At 43.9% G+C, this 25,429-nt stretch overlaps 1 protein-coding gene across 1 annotated transcript in view; it reads right to left on the bottom strand.

The window, feature by feature from the left end:
- TMEM130 (transmembrane protein 130) overlaps positions 1-23,527 on the bottom strand; it is a 41,898-nt gene extending 18,371 nt beyond the window's left edge. Inside the window, exons 1-5 of the mRNA XM_018570642.1 lie at positions 23,383-23,527; positions 13,936-14,241; positions 10,425-10,596; positions 9,353-9,513; positions 7,189-7,273 (exon numbers count right to left, since the gene is read on the bottom strand). Of these exons, the coding sequence (XP_018426144.1) occupies positions 7,189-7,273; positions 9,353-9,513; positions 10,425-10,596; positions 13,936-14,241; positions 23,383-23,458 (800 nt within the window). The 5' untranslated portion in view covers positions 23,459-23,527. The remainder of the gene's footprint in view (positions 1-7,188; positions 7,274-9,352; positions 9,514-10,424; positions 10,597-13,935; positions 14,242-23,382) is intronic.
- Positions 23,528-25,429: the final 1,902 nt, after the last annotated feature.

Here is a 25,429-nt window from a genome sequence, read left to right as displayed (position 1 = left end):
GCACGGGGGGGGGGGGGGGGGGGGGGGGATTTTGGCTTGGGGGGCATTTGCCTATGAAAATACAGTGTCAACAAAAACCTTTAGGGCTTGGTCACACCGAAAGCGGGTGCGTTCCAGATCGGTAACTGCTGAAACGCACCGCGATCGCTAAGGAAACTTCCCCTCGCGTTCTGGGGCAGGAGGGGGCGTGGTGGTGTCCATTTGCCTATGAAAATACAGTGTCAACAAAAACCTTTAGGGCTTGGTCACACCGAAAGCGGGTGCGTTCCAGATCGGTAACTGCTGAAACGCACCGCGATCGCTAAGGAAACTTCCCCTCGCGTTCTGGGGCAGGAGGGGGCGTGGTGGTGCATTGGATTGGATTCAATGGCACCGCTTCCACGCTCCCCCGCGATCGGACGCGTGGCAAAACTTTGCCTGCGTTCGATTCCACTGCAAACGCAAAAAATACAGCCAGCCCTATTTTTTGCGTTTGCAGTGCATTATACATATTTGTGTGGTTTATCTCCTAAAATTGCCTAATACTGATTTATGTTTAGGACAGGCACAAGATTTGACTCAGCAGAGCAGTACCAGTATGATAAGAACATGTGCCATTCGTGTCCTCATACTTCCCCTTTTGTAACCTACTATCCAACTAACATAATGCCCATTAATAAGAACTCCAGGCAAACAGCTAAATGCACAGATGAAATACAAATAGAGCTGTGTAACCTTCCAAAGGATTTGTATTTTTGTCCAGCCAGTTCTGCCTTTTGCACAGCTCTGCCAAACAGCTCAGGCCACTTTCACATGGTCTGATCAGGAGGCAAACTGTGCACAGATCCCCTACTGATCGGAACAGATGTCACCACTGTAACATCCGTGTCTATCCAGTTCTTCCTCTATCTTGTGATGGAGGACAAAAAAAGTTGGTCTATGAGTCCGATGTAAGCTGACATGTGTCTGTTCACATCAGATTACTCCTGATCCAGCACGGCCAAGGAGAAGAGAGAACTGACACGGCGAGCGCCGCTGCTGAACTGGTGATCGCTGCTGTAGAAGCAGCGGCAGTTTCCCCCCTGAAATTCCACTCGCCCACACGCAATTTTCACTCGCTAATTGCGAGGGGGCTAGTGGAAATTTTGAGCCCTGCCTTATTATATACCTTATTATATACCTTATCTATACCTACTACTGCATCTTGGTGACTGACAACTATAGAGCAGGAAAGAATCTCCAATTGATTCATTGGAGCTCAGTTTGTTCCTGTTTCAGACCTGTTCTACATAACTGCTCAGGGAGAGAAGTGGCAACACACAGGTCTAAGTTTTTGGAACTCTTTATAGTGGAAAAATATAATTTTTGTTCTGACTTTTTTATTTCAGGCTGAAAAGTTTGTCGTGCAAGTAACCAGGAATTTTGGGAACACTATCACCTAAGCCTTGTGAATATTCAGGCTGCCTCTTCCCCCACTAGACATTTTCATCCAAGCCAGAGAGGCTGCACAGCACAGATATATTTCTTCAAAGGCTGTAGACCAGTGGTAAGAAAACTTGTCACTCCAACTGTCGTGGAACTAGAAGTCCCATGAGGCATTGAAAGATCTTAACAGCCACAAGCATGATTTCCACAGGCAGAGATATAATGGGGTTTGTAGTTTCACTACAGCTAGAGTGCCAAGGCTGCCTACCCTTGCTGTAGACCTACCCTGGAACCTATGCTGGTTGAAAAGCAGGTTACATTTGCATTATAAAAACTCATATAAAGTTAAACTGACTTGACTGCACAGTGGTGTAGTGGTTAGCACTTTTGCCTTGCGACACTCAGTGGCCCCAGTTGAAATCCTGTCCAGGTAACTATCTGCAAGGAGTTTGCATGTTCTACCTGTGCTTGCGTGGGTTTACTCTGGGTACTCTGGTTTCCTCCCACACTCCAAAGACATGCTGGTAAGGTTAGTTGGCTCCTGTTTAAATCAGCCCTGTATGTATGAGAGGTAGGGACCTTAGATTGTAAGTTCCTTGAGGGCAGGGACTGATGTGAATGTGTAGTATGTAAAGTGCTGCATAAATAGTCAGCGCTATATAAATACCTGTAGTAAATGTAATTGGAATACATGGTGAACTGAATGAAATACCAGATTTCAAAATACTGCTGGGAAATCTCATCATTAAGGTGCCCATACTCTTTACAACCCTCGCAAGACTATTGTCTTGCGAGGGTTGTAAAGTACTTAAAAAAACGTACGATCTGCCCATCTTGGACAGGCAGATCGTACTTGCGATCATCGCAAGCCCGCCCCCTTGATGCAGTTTCCCCCCTGAAATTCCACTCGCCCACACGCAATTTTCACTCGCTAATTGCGAGGGGGCTAGTGGAAATTTTGAGCCCTGCCTTATTATATACCTTATTATATACCTTATCTATACCTACTACTGCATCTTGGTGACTGACAACTATAGAGCAGGAAAGAATCTCCAATTGATTCATTGGAGCTCAGTTTGTTCCTGTTTCAGACCTGTTCTACATAACTGCTCAGGGAGAGAAGTGGCAACACACAGGTCTAAGTTTTTGGAACTCTTTATAGTGGAAAAATATAATTTTTGTTCTGACTTTTTTATTTCAGGCTGAAAAGTTTGTCGTGCAAGTAACCAGGAATTTTGGGAACACTATCACCTAAGCCTTGTGAATATTCAGGCTGCCTCTTCCCCCACTAGACATTTTCATCCAAGCCAGAGAGGCTGCACAGCACAGATATATTTCTTCAAAGGCTGTAGACCAGTGGTAAGAAAACTTGTCACTCCAACTGTCGTGGAACTAGAAGTCCCATGAGGCATTGAAAGATCTTAACAGCCACAAGCATGATTTCCACAGGCAGAGATATAATGGGGTTTGTAGTTTCACTACAGCTAGAGTGCCAAGGCTGCCTACCCTTGCTGTAGACCTACCCTGGAACCTATGCTGGTTGAAAAGCAGGTTACATTTGCATTATAAAAACTCATATAAAGTTAAACTGACTTGACTGCACAGTGGTGTAGTGGTTAGCACTTTTGCCTTGCGACACTCAGTGGCCCCAGTTGAAATCCTGTCCAGGTAACTATCTGCAAGGAGTTTGCATGTTCTACCTGTGCTTGCGTGGGTTTACTCTGGGTACTCTGGTTTCCTCCCACACTCCAAAGACATGCTGGTAAGGTTAGTTGGCTCCTGTTTAAATCAGCCCTGTATGTATGAGAGGTAGGGACCTTAGATTGTAAGTTCCTTGAGGGCAGGGACTGATGTGAATGTGTAGTATGTAAAGTGCTGCATAAATAGTCAGCGCTATATAAATACCTGTAGTAAATGTAATTGGAATACATGGTGAACTGAATGAAATACCAGATTTCAAAATACTGCTGGGAAATCTCATCATTAAGGTGCCCATACTCTTTACAACCCTCGCAAGACTATTGTCTTGCGAGGGTTGTAAAGTACTTAAAAAAACGTACGATCTGCCCATCTTGGACAGGCAGATCGTACTTGCGATCATCGCAAGCCCGCCCCCTTGAGGGGCGGGCTTGGGATGACTGCAATGAGGGGCGGGCTTGCAAGGACGGCAAACGGGCAGTGTGCGCACACCGGCCCGTTCGTCAGTTGTCGAACAAGCAGGCCACTAACTCACCGAGAATCGTACGATGCCCGGCGGGTTTTCCAGCCTGCTTGTTCGATGGAAGACGTGCGACCGTACAGTAGAAACGGTTGCACGCCTTCCATACACTGTACGATTCTCGTACGATCGCAGGATTTCCCGCGGATTTTATGGGCACCTTTAGACTTTCCTGAAACACATTCTGTGATTCACCCACCAGATAAAAGTTTTGGGTTGAACCACCCCATAAAAAGAACACAGTTTTACTATCTAAACAGCAAAAACCATTTAATTGACTTACATTTAACTTACATTCCTAAAGAGAGGTCACTGTGTTCTTCTGTTTTTTGCAAACATTTTTATAATTCTTTTACTTTCCATAAGGCTACTGCTAAAGTTTACTAAGCAGAAAAGGGAAATGCTTACAATCACATTATCATATATCCTAACAAACCACTCTGTCCTTGTATTACAGGGGTGGGCAACTCCGACCTTCCAGCTGTTGTGGAACCTCAAGTCCCATTAGGCATTGCCAGATTAACAGTTACAGGCATGACTCTCAGAGGCAGAGATATGTTGGGATTTGAAGTTAAATCACAGTTGGGGGGCCGGAGTTGCCCACCCGTTGTAATACAAGATTCTATCACTATTAGTTCTGACATGTTGATTTGTATGCTAAGGGTCGATTCAACCAGTAAGCCACTGATGTGCAGTGAGAGAAACAATGCTGATACCAATGGTAGCGCATTGCACTGCTTACTTTTTCCTTTTAAAACAACTTATCTTTTAAAAGATAAGTTGTGCATGCAGTACTGTTCCTCAGCGCACTCTACTGCAACCTCACACAAACAAGTCATTTGCTTTACCTGTGCGTTATTATTATTGGTATTTTATATAGCGCCAACCATTTATGCAGCGCATAGTTGCCCAGTGTCCATTTATCCTGTAGCACTCCTTACCGGAAATCCCAAAATGTTAATGGGTTGTAATTTCTGAGCACCCATGCCATTTCTGAGCCTGATGAAGGGGATCCTATGCGGCCCCGAAAGTGCTTGATATTTAAGTGACATCAATAAAATGGATTTGCACTGACTTAGATTGTGTTGTGCTGGTGTGCTGATGACATCTACATTTTACATAGTTGCCCATTCACATCAGCATAGGGGCTGCGCTGGAAAAGGCGGGCAGGACAGCCCCAGTGCATCTGGTGTGAATCAAAGTTGAACTCTAAACTCCAGGTAAAAAAACTGTCTGTAGCTTTTTGCCTGGAGCTCAGTAAATATATATATACTGCTAATAAAAAAAAACGCATACTAAAGGTAAAGTTACTTGCTTTGCTGTACGTGGATTATGGAAAACCCAGAAAAATATGCATACCAAAAAGATTCCTAATTTTACCTGAGGTTTATTTAATTCAGATCTAGCAGGCTTCGCATGGTGCTTAGGGGTGAGTCTAATATGATTCTGTGCTGCGCATCCTACGTCTCATGCTGCTGACAGATGGTGTTGTTTGAACCGTGGAACAAACAGTCCTACTTTTAGATAAAGGGAAGTTATAGAGGTCCTGTTTACCAAAATGCCTCAAAGATGCAGCAAACATAATTCTTCAGAAATGCAATGGACTGCCCTCTAACACAACACACTGATGTGAAGAGTTTTATAGATTTTACTGGTCACGGGGGTAACAGCAACAGAGGCACACTGTTCGGTCCCCCAGTGGCAAAATGGATGTAGGCCACATGCCCTTAGCGCATGCCACCTGCAGTTGGCAATCTCTGAATGCTCTGCCTTTGCTGCTCCCTGCTTCTCACCCCTCCATCCAAAGCTGGGATACTCCGCTCCTCACCCCTCCATCCAAGTCTGTGGTCCCTGCTTCTCATAATGCGATCTAAGAATGTCAGCCCTCCGCTCTTCACCACTCCATCACCACTCCATCTAATGCTGCGGTACCCCGCTCCACACCCAACATCCAATGCTGCTGTCCCCGCTCCACAACCCCTTTATCCGACGCTGCTGCCCACGGTTACTCACCCCCATCCCAAATTACTATTTCCTGTTCCACAAGCCCCTGACCACTACTGCAGTCCTCTACTGCTGCATCCCATGCTACTGTCCACCACACCTCACCCCTACATGCCACACTGCTTTTCCCTCTGGTCTCTATGTCTACATGCCACCCACGACACAGCCCAGGTCACAGCACCTCCCCTTGTCAGACCTCTGCAAAGAGGTCACTGCTTCCACACAGAGAACAAGGGTCCTTCTCTGCAGCATGCTGGAAGGGGACAAGCTTTTTCTACTCATGCTGTGGCTGCTTTATAAAAAAAAAAAACTGTAAGACTTTGCACTTTTGTTTTGGTGCCCTTGGAATATATGTAGCTGATTTAACCCCTTTGTGACTGACGACGTACAGTGTACGTCGCCAGCATTGGGGCTGTTTAAACTTGTAAAGCCGACTGTCTGCTTTACAACAGAAGCGATTCTGGCGACTTACCTGTCGCCAGATCGCTTCTGTGTCCCGGACGCCGCGCTTCCCAGGCTTGGTTGCCCCTCCTACGGGCCCGGGACCGTGTAAAGGTGACACTGGGGGTCTTTTGGACCCCCAGCATCACCTTAAAGAGTACCTGTCACCACCATCTGCTATCACATGGGGGGGCTTGTAAGCCCCCCTATGTGATAGCAGTCAAAGTAAAGTTAAAAAAAAAACAATTTTAAATTAAAATTAAATACAATAAATCTGATAATAATAATAAAAAAATGTAAAAGTCCCCCGCTCCCGTGAGCACGCGCGTCGCCACGTAAACACGCGTCGGGTGCGCCAACGTATGAAAACGTCAAACGCGCTACACATGTTGGGTATCACCGCGCACGACGGAGTGAGAGCAATAATTCTAGGGCCAGTATTTTGGGGTATCTCTAAATTGATGACCTGTGGGGGCATTTAAAGCGTCTTCTATGGACTTTTTGGGGTACTGCAGTTTTTCGCCGTTTCACGGACGCACGCAATTTGTAACCTGGGCATGTTGGGTATTGTTTTACTCGTTGTAACCTCATCTTTTATATTTCATTTAAAAAATGGGTATTTTGTTGTGTTTTGGGGCATTTAATTAAATTTTTCACTAAATGTTTGGGTTTAATGAGGTGTTGCGCTAATATTGCGCAACGTAAAAATTCTCAACTACCCCCATTTTATTCTATAGGGTCTTGGCATTCAGAAAATATATAATGTTTGGGGGTTTTAAGTCATTTTCAGGCCTAAAATGTGGAATATAACATGGGTGCAAAAAATTTAAAAAAGGCCTCAGTCATGAAGGGGTTAAACTGAACGTTTATTTGGGCTTTAAGACATTCTGTCTTTCATGGAAGCCTTGGACAATGCTGTACAGAGGCAGGGAGAAGTCACTTCTGACATTTCCAATACAACATACAACAATAAAGCATCTTTTTTTTCTGGAGAACAAAATGTCTTCCACCATAATGTATACATGTATTTCTGTGTCACAAATGAAAATATTGTTGCAATTCAGCAGAAAAAAAAACTATTTTAAAAGAATCTAAAGCTTTTATTTACAAATACTGTATACCTGCCAAGGAAGTGCAGAGCCATGCTGAAATTTTGCTCAGTGTTGGTTTCTGAAGGCCCAGAAATTGTGATATTACGGATAATATCTGAAAAAGGAATACAAAGCATCTCCGTAAGCAGTGTTAATGGAGAAAACATCACATATCTAAGGCTGGTTGTGCTACAGGAACAATCCTTGAATAAGCTGCTAGGATAAGCTATAGTATAATACTGTATCCAAACCAGGAACTCCATGTCAGGAATACACTACAGGGAATACTAAATAGGTTTTTATGATAACATGATTTATGATTTTAAATAGTCAAGACAAGCCTGTGTATAAATAGTAGTCTACCTCCCCCACCAGAGGGCCTTTTATTCTACATTGGTAGAAGGATCTGTCCATTGGGAAGCCTTAGTGGAGCATTAAAAGGAAGTGGCTCTGTATATATTTTGTTTTCATTTACTGTGATCAGGACTAAAAAAATAACATAGTTTTAATTTTTTGGCATATGTTAACATTTTGCATACTGAAGCAGAATTAAAACCTTTACAGGAAAAATTACTGGCAAGCACGCTTTTCATTGCAGAAGATATATACTATGAAGGGGATTTATCAAAACTGGAGCAGACAAAATCTGGAGCAGCTGTGCATGGCAACCGATCAGCTTCTCTGTTTCATTTTCAAATCTTAACTGAACAAACTTAAAAGAGAAGCTGATTGGTTGCCATGGGCAACTGCTTTAGATTTTGTCTGCTCCAGTTTTAATAAATTCTCCTTTATGTCTCTTCTGCATTATGGAGCTCATGTTCCTGCCTGCCAGAAATCTTCCTAATATTTTACACTAAGATGCACATGTTCAGCTCCTTTTGGCATGCTTTTGGCATGCCTTGGTGTCAGGATGAATTAACTTCTGTGTTACGCCATCCCAGCCTGGCCAAACAATATAACCAATGGGGTGAAGATGTCAGTGGGAACGATGAAGCAACATGGAAGATCACTGCCATAGCTTCACTGAAGGTAGTGGTGCTTTGGCAGGTAACTATGCATACTTGCATATTATGGCAAAAAGGGCTGTTGTTTACAGAGCCCAATATCTCAAGCAGAAATGTAAACACACCAATAATCTAGTTAGAACATTGACTCATCCTCTTCCCTTCCTCTCCCATTAGACAGCTCCATGCAAAGTTTCAATAAGAAAGGAAACTGTCTATTTGGAAAACCCATTGTATTACAGGAAATCATTAATCCACAAAAGATCATATACACTTTAAAACGTTATTGTGGTTTTAAAAGTTGCTTTTAACCTTTTTAAATCTGCAACTTTCATGAAAAGAAGCTGAAAAAAATGCACATTATTGTCTTAGTTTTCCTGAACCATGGGATACAATTCATTATACCAACATTTAACTTAGGGGGGTGTCCACAACACTTATACCAATCTCTGTACCATTCATACATCCTTATGAAAATAAAATAGTAGTACTTCTTACTCTCATTGTAACCATTTGTAAAAGCCTATCAATCAATGTTCTTTGTACAAAAGTACATGTCTTGAACTAAAAATAATGACCGAGAAGAATGGCTGCCATGAAGGTCTCTGTTTAGGTACTTCCTATTATGGGGTGAAACTGTCTATCAGTTTTGCTCTAGCACTGTCACTCTGTTACATGCACACCTGATGGATGCTAGAAGCTGATTTCTGGGTGAGTCCATGTAAACAAGAAGTGGCTGAAAGAGGCTGGAAGTGATCAGTAGCAGTGAGATGCACAAAAAGGATGAAAAATGTGAAAAGAGTATTTTATTGGAAAAAAAACACAGCACTTGTTTATGATGCACAGTGCTTTAGCAAACTAAAGTGCTGTCCACTTAGGGTTTACATCTACTTTACAGTCACTCAGAGATACATGAGGTCTGTTATTCCCTTTTAAAGATGCCAACTGGATTAATAAAGGTTGTACAGACCTAGAATGCATATTTGTAAAGTCAGACACTTATTTGCATACGCGCTTTAGTTAAGGGACACTAATTATTAAAGCAGGAGGGTAAACATGACAGCTAGGAAAACTAGCTTTTAGAGAATGAAGTAACAGCGGCAGCCTCCATATCGCTCCAAGGAAAAGTCAGAAGTAATTAGTACATCCAAAACTCAAATGCCTATGCAGCCATTTACAAAAATGAGCACCTTGTAATATCAGTACGTCCTTGAAATGCCCTGTTTTTTTCTGGAAGTGCCTTTCATATTGGGAGTTATGGAGATGAGCAGTGACTTGGAGGGATGAGTTGTAGTTCTTTGGTTTAGAGTAGCTGTAATAAACAAAGGGCTCTGTTGTCTTCACTGTGGTGCTGTGGAAAAATACAGACATTAATCAGTATTCAAAAGAAAGTAGTATTTCCCTAATTGAGTAGATAGACTTGTCAGCAGAGACAGTTGGTAAACATAAGCAGCCAGTAGCACACCATTACTGACCATATATAGAGCAGGTAATGGCCAAGTAAAATGGTTTCAGTGCTAATTGCTCTGAACTGAGCCATATCTATATATGAAAAACAGATCCCTTGCCAGATTGTTTTCTACTGGATATAATTCAGGTGGGACAACCGCATCTGTCCATGTCATCATAACCTTTATTCCCCTAACATGATCTAGAGGTTTTGCCAAATGATAGGAAATCCAAGATTTCACAATACATACAGTATGTATAACCAAATGTGATAAGAAAACAGATTATTTTTCTAAGTCAAGTTGGCAGGCCTGAAGTTTACATGTAAGCCCACCTCAAAGGGCCTACTGTAGTTTTTACACAATTAAGACTAACATCGTTGCTAAATACAGGTTCTTCAAGCCTGTTATTGCCTTTATTGACTACAAAACCTGTCCTCTCCACCCCTCTGATCATGGTTTCCCTTTGCTTCCAGGGTCCTGACTTCCCTTAACTTTGGGGATATGCTCCATCCACTTTCCTAGCTTTTGTCAAATGGAAATATCCATACTGTATAGGCCACTATAATAATGTCCTTGCAGGTTGTCGGGTGAAAAGGCCTTAGCCCTGAAGTCAGGGAAGTCATGACCTTTGTAACAAAGGTAACCCATAAAAGTTGAGAGTACAGATTAATGTTTTGAGTGTAGTAAGGATAACAGCAGGGAGCTTGCGGAACTTGCCCTTAGGAAAAATGTTATATTTTAAATATTCAAAATAGTTAAGAGGTTCATGTTAAGCAAATAGACATTAATAAATTTTACATTTTAAGTATACCTATCTCCAAAGTTCCATGTGTAGCTGAACTCAGCTGACTTGAAGAAGTAGCTTGGGTCTTGAATAAAGAACAGTAATTTCACCGTGCTGTTAGTGGCCAGGAAGGTGCCATTTCTTAAGGATGTGCCTTTGGCTTGTGGCTGTATTGCTGTGAAATGTCCTACAATGTCTTCTGTTGGTGTAAAAATATAGTTAATTAAACTTTTATTTGGATACCTTAGTGATGATAGTTTCCAAAACAATCAAAGAAGACCTATTACATTACAATATGGTAATATAACAAGAAACCTGATGAATTTCTGAAAAATTATATTAGCTTTGTAGTGTGTGTGAGGTAGCGCAATTACCTGTTGGTGGTAGGTAGGTTTGTGGTGGTTTAACTCATAGATGGTCCTTGAAGTGGGTCAATTCAAGGGTGTAAAGACTGTGGAGGTAGGCGAGGAGTTCCATGCGTGCACAGAAAGTCTTGGAAGTTCCAGTCGGTTGGAGAAGTATGATCACTTTATTAGTGTATGCTATAAAACACAGCCAACACATTTTAATAGGTTGTGGCTTTCCCTATGGGTGTTTTAAAATTGTTGGTCATAGTGTTTGTGGTAGTATTAGTACCAAAACTCTGAAGAGGGAAGAGCCCCAATCCCCTAGCCTTAGACTTTTCAGAAAATGCATATTTCACGGCTTTCAATGGCCCACGATGTACAACACATGCAAACCAGGAGCAAAATTAACATGTTTATGAAAGCACAACAGTGAACATAGACCCTAACAGATGCCCGAAAGCCCCTGCTCAACAGAAACACCACAGGGTGTATCCATTTCTCTTCAGCTCCTGAGCAGTGATTGCATCAAAGGATTCAACAAAAGGCTTCTTTGTATAAAAATGCTAATGGAAGAATCCCTTTAGTAAAGTCAATCAGCAAGCACTTTATTATGAATAAAAAGGTAATTTTTATCTTGTGTTTATATTCCTCACCATTACTTGCCTTGCTTGCTAACCCACAGTCTGCTCATCATGGTCGTAGGGTTTCAAGATAAACTTTGGCTCTAATGAGCAGAGCTAGGCATGGCAAGCTAGGAGTTTGTTAGTCAGCAGTACCTATCACTGAACCACATTGTAGTCCAAGCAGGCACAGCGGAAGCAAGGGTGATAACATTGCCCTGAATTGGATAGCAGAGATACAGCATTGTTATCCGTATGAAAGGACATGGATGAGGAACAGTTTTACTGGAAAGATCAACCAGTAACTATAGCTGGCACATAGTTCATTCACACCATTCATACCAATGGGTTTTCTTCTCACTAAGGCTATGCCCTGCAAACTGCATATCTTGCATACCACAGTTCAGGGTTTGTTGAGCTGTACCTTTCCTTAACATTCATTTCATTCACATTGTCTAAATTTCCTTTTTAAATAAATAAACTGTTGCTGCAACTGCTTAATTTAGCTTCTGTTTGTCTTATAGTCTTTCCCAACCATTATTACTATCACCTTTGATGGAAAGTTTGGGATTAATATAGAAAAAATATAAAGGACTGTTCAATAAAAAAGGGAATTACTATGTTGAATTCTATAATTACGAGTATCATCCACATACAGTTACGAAGGTCAATCAAAAAGTAATGCCTCCATGTCTGTAACTTGAGTTCTTTTAGAGTGACTGTGAATATTCATGTTCCATATTATAGAGGTGTCCTTACCCCACTAATATATGCTTTTCTTTTTCAGATTGAGTGATTAAAACCATGGATTTGAATGAACAAGCTGTAATTGAATTTCTGGCGAAAGAGGGTTGCGCGCCTAAGCAAATCCATAATCGGAATCAGAATGTTTATGGGAATGCTGTAGTGGACATTAGCAATGTGCGGTGTTGGGTAAAGAAATTTGAAGAAGGAGAAACCAAAATTCCACTACAGTGTCTCCATTTACATTCTTTGGCCGATTATGGATTTCCTTAGATGTGCAACCCTCTTTAGCTAGAAATACAAATACAGCTTGTTGTTTTAGTCACAGATCCATGGATCTAATCAATCCATCTGGAAAAGAAAAGCATACATTAGTGGGGGAGGACACCCCAATAACATTATACATGAACATTCACAGTCATTCTAATAGATCTCAAGTTACAGACGTGTAGGCATTACTTTTTGACTGAACCTTGTATAGGAATTAGGGATGTCCCGATACCACTTTTTCAAGACCAAGTACAAGTACAAGTACTGTCCCTCATGTACTTGCCGATACCAATCGAAAACAATACAGACTAATGATTTTACGGCAGTTTCTCACCAGGGCTGCGTGCATTGGAGGTGACCGGTTCTCTTTAAGGTGACATTAGGGGTCTTTTAGACCTCTAGTGTCACCTTTCCACTTCACTGGATTCAATTAATGTAAATACAGCAGGCAGCGGCTGGGAGCAAAGGCCAGTCTGCTATTGGATATTTTAAATTGCAATAGCCAATAGCAGGCTGGCTATTGTACCCGCCCACTGCCTGCTGTCAATCAGCAAAGGAGGGAACTGAAGACAAAGTTCTCTATCAGGTCCTTTCTGCTGATTGACAGCAGGCAATGGGTGGGTACAATAGTCAACCTGCTATTGGCTATTGCAATTTAAAATATCCAATAGCAGGCTGGCTATTGTTACAAGTGTCCATTCCTTTTCCACTTGATGAAACTGTTTGCTTTTGGTGGTATATCTCAGTGTCAGTTGTCTGTGCTCCTTATGTGTTTAATAATGCCCTCACCAGAGGTACACAGAAGTTTTCCCTCTCAATGAATGAAGCCAAGGTCCATTATGTGTGAAGGCAAGATTTACAGCTTCTCTCCTCTCCTCCCCCGTGAGCACACTGAACGGACATTCTCTTTCAATGAGAGTGAAAACGTAGACCGCTGCAGCCAGCACACCAGCAGGGAGAAGAGACACTTCACAGAACACTTACCGCCCGCCACGCTGTCACACTCCGTTCCGTTCCGTCCAGAGAGGTCAGTGCGGAGAGGGAGCCTCCGTTTGGTGGATAGGTTTTCCGGGGGAGGGGCTATGTGGGTCAATGGCCGAAGCTCTTGAAAAAGATGTAAAGGGCCGGTATCTGATCTATGCATCGGGGCATTTTCAGGAGTACAAGTACTCCTGAAAATGCCCTGTATCGGACCCGATACCGGTACTAGTATCAATATCGGGCCATCCCTAATAGGAATGCAATATTTTTCTGTAGAACACCTCGCAGCATAACAGTGTACTAGAAATTAGTATCTGTTATGACACATTTGAAAGCATGAACTTTAATGTGTAAAAAATGGATATAACCCTTTAGTAGCCAAAGGTGTGAGCACATCAACCTGTAAACAAACTTCCAGCTTGCTATAGCGGCTGGGAGTTTGTTTACACTCCCTCAGCCATCCCATATGCATGAGGATCTGAGCTGGGGTGGTGGCTTGATGACAACTAAAGCATCCCTTCAGCCGGGACAGTATATGGAAATTTTAAATCACTTTGGTAAGTCAATGATGCTTACTTGTCACTTGAAGTTCTGTTGTGTTCCTGGCAATTGGCTCACACGAGGGGCAACGCCTCTCAGTTACCCAGACTGAAACCGGGAAAATTCCTGGGGTATTACACTGCAGTGTTATGGCAGAGCTGGTGTCGTTCTCTATGTGGTGACTGAGCAATAGTGGAGAGTAGATCCAATGGAAATGACAAAGTCTGGGGTCCACAATAAGAATCATGCCATCATTCGATATCCCTAGACTGACGTTGACAATAGCCAGCGCACCTGAGGTTACAGGGCCATCTGATGTCATCCTCAGGAAGTAGGACTTATCTAAAAAAAAAAAAAATTAGGAAGTGAAACAGGACGTTAGAGGGAAAGCGAGTTTGTACCATCACATGGTTGGGTAACTGATGTGTATGTTGTCATGCATTTAACATTAAACACACAGTCATAGACAGTGAGATCTCTCAACTATAGCGGTGGAACAAGATGTATCTATTCACTAAAACCAAATATCAACCATAACTCCAACTGCTATTATGTGGGTATGTTATTACCCACATTTATTCAAACAGATGAGATACATTGTTACCTTTCATCATACAAAGAAAGCACTCCAAAACATTTCATGGCCACGTCATCTGTTTGATCTGTTGTTTGAATAAATGGGGTTAACCCAGTGTTTTTCAGCCTTTTCTCACTCGCGGCACCTGTAAAATGTACGGTATGCAAAGACAAGGCACTCCAGTCTAAAATGTAAAGGGGGTCCCCATCAAAGACACACAATAAAGTGGGGTTCCATCCTCTGCATCGAAGTCTTCCCTTTAAATCTGGAGCCCTCCTTTACATCAGAGTCCCCACTTACATCAGATTGCTCCCTTTAACAACAGAGTGCCCCTTCACATTAGAAGCTCCCTCCTTTTACATCAGAGTACCTCTCCTTTTACGTAAGGAGCCCCCCTTTATATGACAAGCTCCCCTTCACAGCAAGAGTCCCCCTTCCACATGGGAGCCCCCCCCCCCTTTTATATCAGAGCCCCCTTACCCTTTCATATTGAAATTCCTTTTACATCAGACTTCCTCTTCACATCAGAGTCCTAACGTAAAAAAAAATGTTGAGGCACCGCTGAGGAAGCCAGACGGCACCCCAGTGTGCCAGGGCACCCTGGTTGAGATAGGATGGGGTTAACCCATTTAATAGCAGTTGGAATTGTGACTCATACTTGTTAGCTACTAGATGATGAGAGATTTCAGCTCAACTACATATTCTCTACAGTCTTTGATTTTGGACATTGCCCCTCTCTGATTCAATACAAAACTACCTATAATTTTTCTAGTCTCCATAGCGGCAAAGCAGAAGCTGAGCTCATGGGGCCCTTAAAAAAGATAAAATAATTTAATGGAAACTAGCACATGAAAGATAGATTGTGATTATCTGCTACATGTTTCAGACCACATGGGTCCTTTGTCAAACAACATCCAATAGAGTAAAACACAATTAATTATATACACTGTAGCAGGTGAAATTCAGGCATACACAAAACCCCGACATTGACTAGACTCTTGGTTCTCAACTGGTGGGTCATGACCCAAAAGTGGGTCGCGACTCCGTGTTCAGTGGGACACTGCATGCCTTCCAATTTTCAAGGTGAGAGGCTCCTCAGCCTCCCCCTAGCGCAGCACTGTCAGTTATTGCACTAAGCAGCCGAGTGTCAGCTTGAGGTGGGGTGGGGTGGGATGGGGCTATGACCATGAGGGAGCTCCATCCATACGTGCATTGCTTACAGCTTGCTCATGTGTCCTGTAGAGGTGCCTGGACCGGAGCGACATCACATTCTGGCATGTAAGAGAGCTGAACAAGTAATGCACATATGGCTGGAGCTCGGCCACAGCGCAGTAGCCCACACTGGACCCCAGGCTGAGGATCCACTCCAGTTCTTGTAAGGTAGGGAGACTAGGTGGACCTTAACATTTTTATTTAAAAATATGAAAACAAATTTGTGTGTGTGTGAGAGAATGTCTGTGAGTGTGAGATTGTGTCTGTGCATGTATGTCAATGTTTTTGAGGGCCTGTTCACACTAGTACAGTGCGAAACTACAAACTGTACCACGCAATCGCGTTTACCATGCATTCTTGTGTGGGAGGTGTGTTGACTTTTGTTGCCATTCATTTGAATGGCACCCCAAATGCACCTCCCACCCACAGTTCGTGCACCCTCACTGGAACGCGCGGTAGCCTAATGCTGTGCGTTCCATTGTAGTGCAACTTGAGTCGCGACTTGATGAACAAGGACAAATGTGGGTCCTGAGATTACACAGGTTGCGAACCATTGGACTAGACACTTCAGACTGTCACTTGGAACACTGGTAATCAAAAAAACATGAATGAGAAGAATCATCCAGCGCATATTTCATAACAAGCTCAGAGCTATCAGCGTAATCATATCACCTACCTATCACAAGGAAGAAAACAAAAAGAAAATAATGATAAATAACCAACATCTACATACTCCTCACATTTCAAACTGAGACCCTTCAGGTGCAGTATCCAAAGTTAGAATCCAAAAGGCCTTATATTCCTATAGTATATCTTTCAGTCCCCGCACTCCTCCCACCGCCTCCTCACACTAGCGATCCTGTCTCTGGCGGAAACTCGCCAATGACCCTCACTTGCTGATATTCTATAGCATCATGATCACCAGCAGTGGGGCGGGGGGCGGGGGTTGGGGCATGTATGATTGTTTCCTTTAGGCCAGGTTCACACCTGGGTGATCCGTGGCAGCTCGGTCACAGAATCGCACACCACGGCTGACCGCACTGGTGGTGCCATTCTTTTGGCACCCCTGTCGCGCCAGGCAGATTGCGCAGTTTGCTGCCGCAATTCCGCCCGTGCAAACACAGACGTTCGCAGCATTAAAAAAAAAACAAGCGGTGCATGTTACATTAAAAAGGTACCTTTTTACAGTGTTTGCCATGCGGATATAACCCCATTAAAATTAATGGGGCCGCACGGCAACCACTGTGTGCAACCGCACACGGTCACCCAAGTCTGCAGCAGCCCTTAATTTTGAAGGCATCAGCAGACAATGGAGGCAAGTCAACTGTGCACATGGAAACAATTAATTGACTAGGTTGGACATGAAATGAACAATCACTATTATTTTCCCAACATAAGACTAGCATTACACATTACCACACCATGAAAAAATACTATACAGCAGCTTTCCCCAATCTTTTTAACACAGAGGAACCCTTGAAATAACATTCAGGTCACATGGGAAACCGCTAGACATGCAAGATGGCAAAAAATGTGTTTCGCTTCAGATTTTTAATTCTTTCAAGTGTTAGGTTTTAGGCCCGAACGCCGCTTCGTTTCGTTACTCAGATCTTTCGGAATTTAATTTTAGGTTTGGAAGGAGTTTTCTGATTGGCCAGAAAACAGTCACGTGTCCGATTTAGTTTCATTTTGAACGAAATTTGGATGATCCGAAATTTTGTTAAAAGAACATTCGGAATCGTTTGCATTGCCCCTCATTGGAATTTGAACATTCGGATGCATCTGAATGCCCGAATTCATGAAATTTCGTCTGAATTTGCATTCAGAACAAAACAAAATTTACATATCTAGAATCCACAGTACAGTAAATTGTAAAACGAATTTCGGAACGAACCGAATCGCACATGTCTATTGTATATATAAGAATACATAAGATAAGGTTTGTGGTGTATGTAGTGTATTTGACACCCAGGGCTGCTTTATACAACATTTTTAAGTAATAACAATGACACAAAACAAACAAAAATATATTATTAAAGGAGAACTATGGGGTTAGGGCTTTTCCCCATAGTTCTCCTAAGGGTAACGGGAGGACACAAACTAGCGTCCTCCCGTCACCCAAAGCTCAGTATACCGCGAGCTACAGCTGTCTGGATCCACCCAGCTGTGTAAGTGACAGCTGGCTCTGCCTAACTAGGGGCAGAGCCAGCTGTACCCGCCCCCTCTAGGGTTGCCACCTGTCCAGGATTCACCCGAACAGTTTTGAATGCTGCGTCCAGGTTTCATGGCAGCAGAAACCCGGACACAAGATGTCAGGCAGACAGAGGCAACCAAAATGAAGATAGGGGCTACTGGCCCCCTACTGAAAATAGTATCAACTGTGATATTTACATATGAATGGGCGGCAATTTTTATATATGAATAAGCCACCACTCATTCTCCCAAAAAAAATGTCCATGCGTCGATTGAGTGTTTGGGTTTCGCTTGAAGAAAAGGTGGCAACCCTAGCCCCCTCCCCCATCCGTTCCGCCAGTCAGCGCTGGAGGATAGGACAGGGGAGGGGGGAATCCAGTCACTGGATCCAGCGCTGGTATGTGTTCACTCACTTCCCGATCTACTGAGCCGACCTGTGACAGTTTCATTGTCACTGGTCGGTTCAGATTATGAGGCTGAGTGAAAAGCACTCACCTCATAATTCTCCTTTAATAGCCGAAAAAGAAACTAAGGCAGTGAAAATTGTAGTGCTCCCAGCCTCCCACACATTGGTGCAGAAAAGTGACCCATTAATGGTCAGTGGGAAATGTTCTTCTTACACTGGTGGTCAGTGAAGGGCTCTAGTACACTGGTGATCAGTGAAGCATTCTAGTACACTGGTGGTCAGTGAAGGGCTCTAGTACACTGGTGGTCAGTGAAGCATTCTAGTACAGTGGTGGTCAGTGAAGGGCTCTAGTACACTGGTGGTCAGTGATGGGCTCTAGTACACTGGTGATCAGTGATGGGCTCTAGTACACTTGTAGTCAGTGAAGGGTTCTAGTACACTGGTGGTCAGTGAAGCATTCTAGTACACTGGTGGTCAGTGAAGGGCTCTAGTACACTGGTGGTCAGTGAAGCATTCTAGTACAGTGGTGGTCAGTGAAGGGCTCTAGTACACTGGTGGTCAGTGATGGGCTCTAGTACACTGGTGATCAGTGATGGGCTCTAGTATCTAGTACACTGGTGATTACTGAAGGGTTCTAGTACACTGGTGGTCAGTGAAGGGCTCTAGTACACTGGTGGTCAGTGAAAAATTCTAGTACGCTGGTGATCATTGAAGGTTTCTAGTACACTGGTGGTCAGTGAAGCGTTCTAGTACACTGGTGGTCAGTGAAGTGCTCTAGTACACTGGTGATCAGTGAAGGGGTCTAGTACACTAATGGTCAGTGAAGGGTTCTAGTACACTGGTGATCAGTCAAGGGGTCTACTACACTGGTGGTAAGTAAAGGGCTCTAGTACACTGGTAATCATTAAAGGGCTCAAGTACATTGGTGGTCAGTGAAGGGTTCTAATACACTGGTGGTGAGTGGAGGGTTCTAGTACACTGGTGGTTAGTTAAGGGTTCTATTACACTGGTGATCAGTGAAGTGCTCTAGTACACTGGTGGTCAGTGAGGGGTTCTATTACACTGGTGGTCAGTGAAGGGTTCTATTACACTGGTGGTCAGTGAAGGGTTCTGGTACAATGGTGGTCAGTGAGGATTTCTAGCACATTGGTGGTCAGTGAAGGGTTCTAATACAATGGTGGTCAGTGAAGGGCTCTAGTACACTGATGGTCCGTGAAGGGTTCTAGTACACTGGTGGTCAGTGAAGGCGTCTAGTACACTGGTGGTCAGTGAAGGCGTCTAGTACACTGGTGGTCAGTGAAGGCGTCTAGTACACTGGTGATCAGTGATGGGCTCTAGTACACTGGTGGTCAGTAGAGGGTTCTTGTACACTGGTGGTCAATGAAGGGTTCTAGTACACTGGTGGTCAATGAAGGGTTCTAGTACAGTGGTGGTCAGTGAAGGGCTCTAGTACACTAGTGGTCAGTGAACGGTTCATGTACAATGGTGGTCAGTGAAGGCGTCTAGTACAATGGTGGTCAGTGAAGGCGTCTAGTACAATGGTGGTCAGTGAAGGCGTCTAGTACACTGGTGGTCAGTGAAGGCGTCTAGTACACTGGTGATCAGTGAAGGGCTCTAGTACACTGGTGGTCAGTAAAGGGTTCTAGTACACTGCTGGTCAATGAAGGGTTCTAGTACAGTGGTGGTCAGTGAAGGGCTCTAGTACACTAGTGGTCAGTGAACGGTTCATGTACAATGGTGGTCAGTGAAGGCGTCTAGTACACTGGTGATCAGTGAAGGGCTCTAGTACACTGGTGGTCAGTAAAGGGTTCTAGTACACTGGTGGTCAGTGAAGGGTTCTAGTACACTAGTGGTCAGTGAAGGGTTCTAGTACACTAGTGGTCAGTGAAGGGTTCTAGTACACTAGTGGTCAGTGAAGGGTTCTAGTACACTAGTGGTCAGTGAAGGGTTCTAGTACACTAGTGGTCAGTGAAGGGTTCTAGTACACTAGTGGTCAGTGAAGGGTTCTAGTACACTAGTGGTCAGTGAAGGGTTCTAGTACACTAGTGGTCAGTGAAGGGTTCTAGTACACTAGTGGTCAGTGAAGGGTTCTAGTACACTAGTGGTCAGTGAAGGGTTCTAGTACACTAGTGGTCAGTGAAGGGTTCTAGTACACTAGTGGTCAGTGAAGGGTTCTAGTACACTAGTGGTCAGTGAAGGGTTCTAGTACACTAGTGGTCAGTGAAGGGTTCTAGTACACTAGTGGTCAGTGAAGGGTTCTAGTACACTAGTGGTCAGTGAAGGGTTCTAGTACACTAGTGGTCAGTGAAGGGTTCTAGTACACTAGTGGTCAGTGAAGGGTTCTAGTACACTAGTGGTCAGTGAAGGGTTCTAGTACACTAGTGGTCAGTGAAGGGTTCTAGTACACTAGTGGTCAGTGAAGGGTTCTAGTACACTAGTGGTCAGTGAAGGGTTCTAGTACACTAGTGGTCAGTGAAGGGTTCTAGTACACTAGTGGTCAGTGAAGGGTTCTAGTACACTAGTGGTCAGTGAAGGGTTCTAGTACACTAGTGGTCAGTGAAGGGTTCTAGTACACTAGTGGTCAGTGAAGGGTTCTAGTACACTAGTGGTCAGTGAAGGGTTCTAGTACACTAGTGGTCAGTGAAGGGTTCTAGTACACTAGTGGTCAGTGAAGGGTTCTAGTACACTAGTGGTCAGTGAAGGGTTCTAGTACACTAGTGGTCAGTGAAGGGTTCTAGTACACTAGTGGTCAGTGAAGGGTTCTAGTACACTAGTGGTCAGTGAAGGGTTCTAGTACACTAGTGGTCAGTGAAGGGTTCTAGTACACTAGTGGTCAGTGAAGGGTTCTAGTACACTGGTGGTCAGTGAAGGGTTCTAGTACACTAGTGGTTAGTGAAGGGTTCTAGTACACTGGTGGTCAGTGAAGGGTTCTAGTACACTAGTGGTCAGTGAAGGCGTCTAGTACACTGGTGGTCAATGAAGGGTTCTAGTACACTAGTGGTCAGTGAAGGCGTCTAGTACACTGGTGGTCAATGAAGGGTTCTAGTACACTAGTGGTCAGTGAAGGCGTCTAGTACACTGGTGGTCAATGAAGGGTTCTAGTACACTAGTGGTCAGTGAAGGCGTCTAGTACACTGGTGGTCAATGAAGGGTTCTAGTACACTAGTGGTCAGTGAAGGCGTCTAGTACACTGGTGGTCAATGAAGGGTTCTAGTACACTAGTGGTCAGTGAAGGCGTCTAGTACACTGGTGGTCAATGAAGGGTTCTAGTACACTAGTGGTCAGTGAAGGCGTCTAGTACACTGGTGGTCAATGAAGGGTTCTAGTACACTAGTGGTCAGTGAAGGCGTCTAGTACACTGGTGGTCAATGAAGGGTTCTAGTACACTAGTGGTCAGTGAAGGCGTCTAGTACACTGGTGGTCAATGAAGGGTTCTAGTACACTAGTGGTCAGTGAAGGCGTCTAGTACACTGGTGGTCAATGAAGGGTTCTAGTACACTAGTGGTCAGTGAAGGCGTCTAGTACACTGGTGGTCAATGAAGGGTTCTAGTACACTAGTGGTCAGTGAAGGCGTCTAGTACACTGGTGGTCAATGAAGGGTTCTAGTACACTAGTGGTCAGTGAAGGCGTCTAGTACACTGGTGGTCAATGAAGGGTTCTAGTACACTAGTGGTCAGTGAAGGCGTCTAGTACACTGGTGGTCAATGAAGGGTTCTAGTACACTAGTGGTCAGTGAAGGCGTCTAGTACACTGGTGGTCAATGAAGGGTTCTAGTACACTAGTGGTCAGTGAAGGCGTCTAGTACACTGGTGGTCAATGAAGGGTTCTAGTACACTAGTGGTCAGTGAAGGCGTCTAGTACACTGGTGGTCAATGAAGGGTTCTAGTACACTAGTGGTCAGTGAAGGCGTCTAGTACACTGGTGGTCAATGAAGGGTTCTAGTACACTAGTGGTCAGTGAAGGCGTCTAGTACACTGGTGGTCAATGAAGGGTTCTAGTACACTAGTGGTCAGTGAAGGCGTCTAGTACACTGGTGGTCAATGAAGGGTTCTAGTACACTAGTGGTCAGTGAAGGCGTCTAGTACACTGGTGGTCAATGAAGGGTTCTAGTACACTAGTGGTCAGTGAAGGCGTCTAGTACACTGGTGGTCAATGAAGGGTTCTAGTACACTAGTGGTCAGTGAAGGCGTCTAGTACACTGGTGGTCAATGAAGGGTTCTAGTACACTAGTGGTCAGTGAAGGCGTCTAGTACACTGGTGGTCAATGAAGGGTTCTAGTACACTAGTGGTCAGTGAAGGCGTCTAGTACACTGGTGGTCAATGAAGGGTTCTAGTACACTAGTGGTCAGTGAAGGCGTCTAGTACACTGGTGATCAGTGAAGGGTTCTAGTACACTAGTGGTCAGAACCCTTGGAAACCTCTGGAAGAACCGTAGTGTTTCACGTTTAAAGAAGAACTCTGAGGGAAAACATCCTTATCCCTTGTCAAGTGATTGTTTGTGTCTAGGTTAAAAAATATATATAATCACCCAAACCGGCTGTGGCGCTGCTCCCTCCAGCTTTTTTCCTCCTCCACTGCAGCGATAGACCCTTGGCGTTGTCATGTCCTGTACACTGTGATGACTTGATTCTTGGACCACTGCAGCAGAGTGGGAGCGAGGCAGAAGGGACTGGTCTAAGAGCAAGCCGGCTCAGAGCACAGGGTTAGTATATTATTATTTTTATCCTAGACACAAACCATCAAGGGTTAAGAATTTCTTCCCCAGAGTTCTGCATCAAGGCTGCTCTAGAGGAATATGATGTTAATACATTTATAAATAATGCTGCATGTTCAACTGATATCCTCATTTATGACCAATCACACATTTTGGAAACAGTGATTTGTCTTCATTATGATTGTACCTCGTCCCCTGCATACAATGCAATGTACTAGTAACATACACAGAACCCTATGCATTGCCGAGTGGTATAGTAGGAGCACAATAAGACCAATCAACTAGATCCTTCTGTGTCATGTCTACCTACACAATGCAACCCATGACTTGCTCGGTGGCCTATAATGGACATATTTGCAATACAGTATATATGTCACTTACTTGCAGATACACGGGTAAAAGCAGCAGCAAGAAGAAACAGAAGACCCCGGGCCATCAGATCCATTCCAGGGGCCATGTGAGCCCTACACAATGGGAGAATCGGAGATCTAAAGACGCTTTATCATATGACAGCATCACCTTTTCTTCCTGGAGCATGTGTAACATGGAGCAAGGCATCACACTGCCATCTAGAGGCTGACATGTGGAACTGCAAGAAGTCTTCACACTGCTTAGGGATGATCAGAGAAGCTCAGTAGGGCTTTTGCATCCACACCAAGGCAAAATCGGGAAGCTAGACATTCTGTCACCGGTGGTGGCAAAGGCTCAGAGATGCTCCCACCAAGGGAGAAGTTCTCCATTCACACACCCAGTGGCACCCCTCCTAAAGCAACACCCGGGGCACGTTGCCCCCCTAGCTTCGGCCCTGCCCAATCGACAGCGTTTTCCTTGTTTCTACACATACATTTATCCCCTATTCAAACCTAGGTGTTTTGTCATGCGACAAAACTCTCCACACAAGAAATCCCATTCATTTTGATGTCCCCTATTCACACCTGTTTTGTCGCAAGCTGTAAAATGCCTGACACTGGAAAAAGTAATGAGCCTCTTGCGGGCAGTTTGCAGCGGGTTTTCCCCATAGATTTCAATAGAAATGCCTAGAAACACTCATCACAAGCGGTTTGCATATTTCTGTGCATGTGCCCACTGACTGCAATGTCTTTCAATCTACTAGATAAAATTGCACACAAAAATGCAGACATCTAGGTGTCTAGACGTCAGGCAGGGAGGTGAGGTTGAAGATGCCGGCGGGCGCGGTGGCGGCAGGGGGTGGAAGCCCGGAATTTTTGTTAATAGCTTTTAGCCACTGATGACAGCTATTAATTAAAGGGGCCCGTCCGGTGAACAGTTCTGGTATGAGTTCATGGTCGCTAAAACGACCATGAGCTTATAGCAGAACGGTAAATGCCACTGACGTAAGGCATACTGACCTGGCGGTTTGGGAACTGTTTTGTTCCGCCGTATGCCTTACATCGGTGGCAGGGAAAGGGTTAATTTGTCGAAAAGAAGATCATGTACTTTTTTAAGCAACTGGCGTTTTGCTATAAGTGACCAAATGCTCAGATGTGAACATGACCATAGAAATTAATGGGATTTTGTTTTGGGTGTTTTTTGGAGCGTTGTTTAAGGTAGAAGAAACACTACAAAATGCTAGGTGTGAACAGAGGTTAAACTCTTTATAACAATAAATATAATAATAACAATGTCAGCAGCTGACCTTAAAGAGACACTAAACTTTACCCTAAGGAGAACTATGGGGAAAAGCCCTGACCCCATAGTTCTCCTTTAAATCTTAAAAATGCATTCAAGTACCTTAAAGGCTAAGTTCACCTTTTGCAACAATTAAAGAAATGCACTGCCTGTATGAGAATGTGAAGTAGCCTGAGTTCTGCAGCCCTGATGGAGTGATCACCTTTGCAAAGATTTCCAGGCTTGAATGCAAAAATGAAAGAAATGCATTTGTCTTTATATATATATTATTAAATATGCATTTCTTAGATTTTTGCAAAAGGTGAACATAGCCTTTAACTATTAACAAAAATGTATCTTATTTGTGTATCACTCAGCTGTAGATCCTCTCTGATCCATCTCCGAATTTGTGCTGACACTGTCCTTCCTTCTGGAGGGTGGCTACTTTTGTTCCCCATGGTCCCTGTGTGGGTTGTAAAGTAGCCATCACTCCAAGCTCACTCCCGTGATGGACTACAATCTAACATTTAGGGCCAGTTCACATCATATCCAGCGCATTCCAGCATTGTTTTGCAATCGCACTGCACCAGACCGCGGGCATTGCTGTACCACCCGTTCTGGTGCGGCAATCGCACTGCGGGCAGGTGGCGTGGGTGGGAATGAATGGCACCACCACGCCCCCTACCTCCCCAGAACACAGAAGACTTGGTTTATGTGATCCAATGTGTTCCAGGCACGAACCATGCCCAAACGCACTGGATATGGTGTGAATCGGCGCTTAGTTAAAGGATAATTATAC

The sequence above is a fragment of the Nanorana parkeri genome, unplaced genomic scaffold (genome assembly GCF_000935625.1).
Source record: "Nanorana parkeri isolate BGI_ZX_2015 unplaced genomic scaffold, ASM93562v1 scaffold3, whole genome shotgun sequence".
Taxonomy (NCBI): Eukaryota; Metazoa; Chordata; class Amphibia; order Anura; family Dicroglossidae; genus Nanorana; species Nanorana parkeri.
This window is presented reverse-complemented; position numbering and strand designations above follow the sequence as displayed.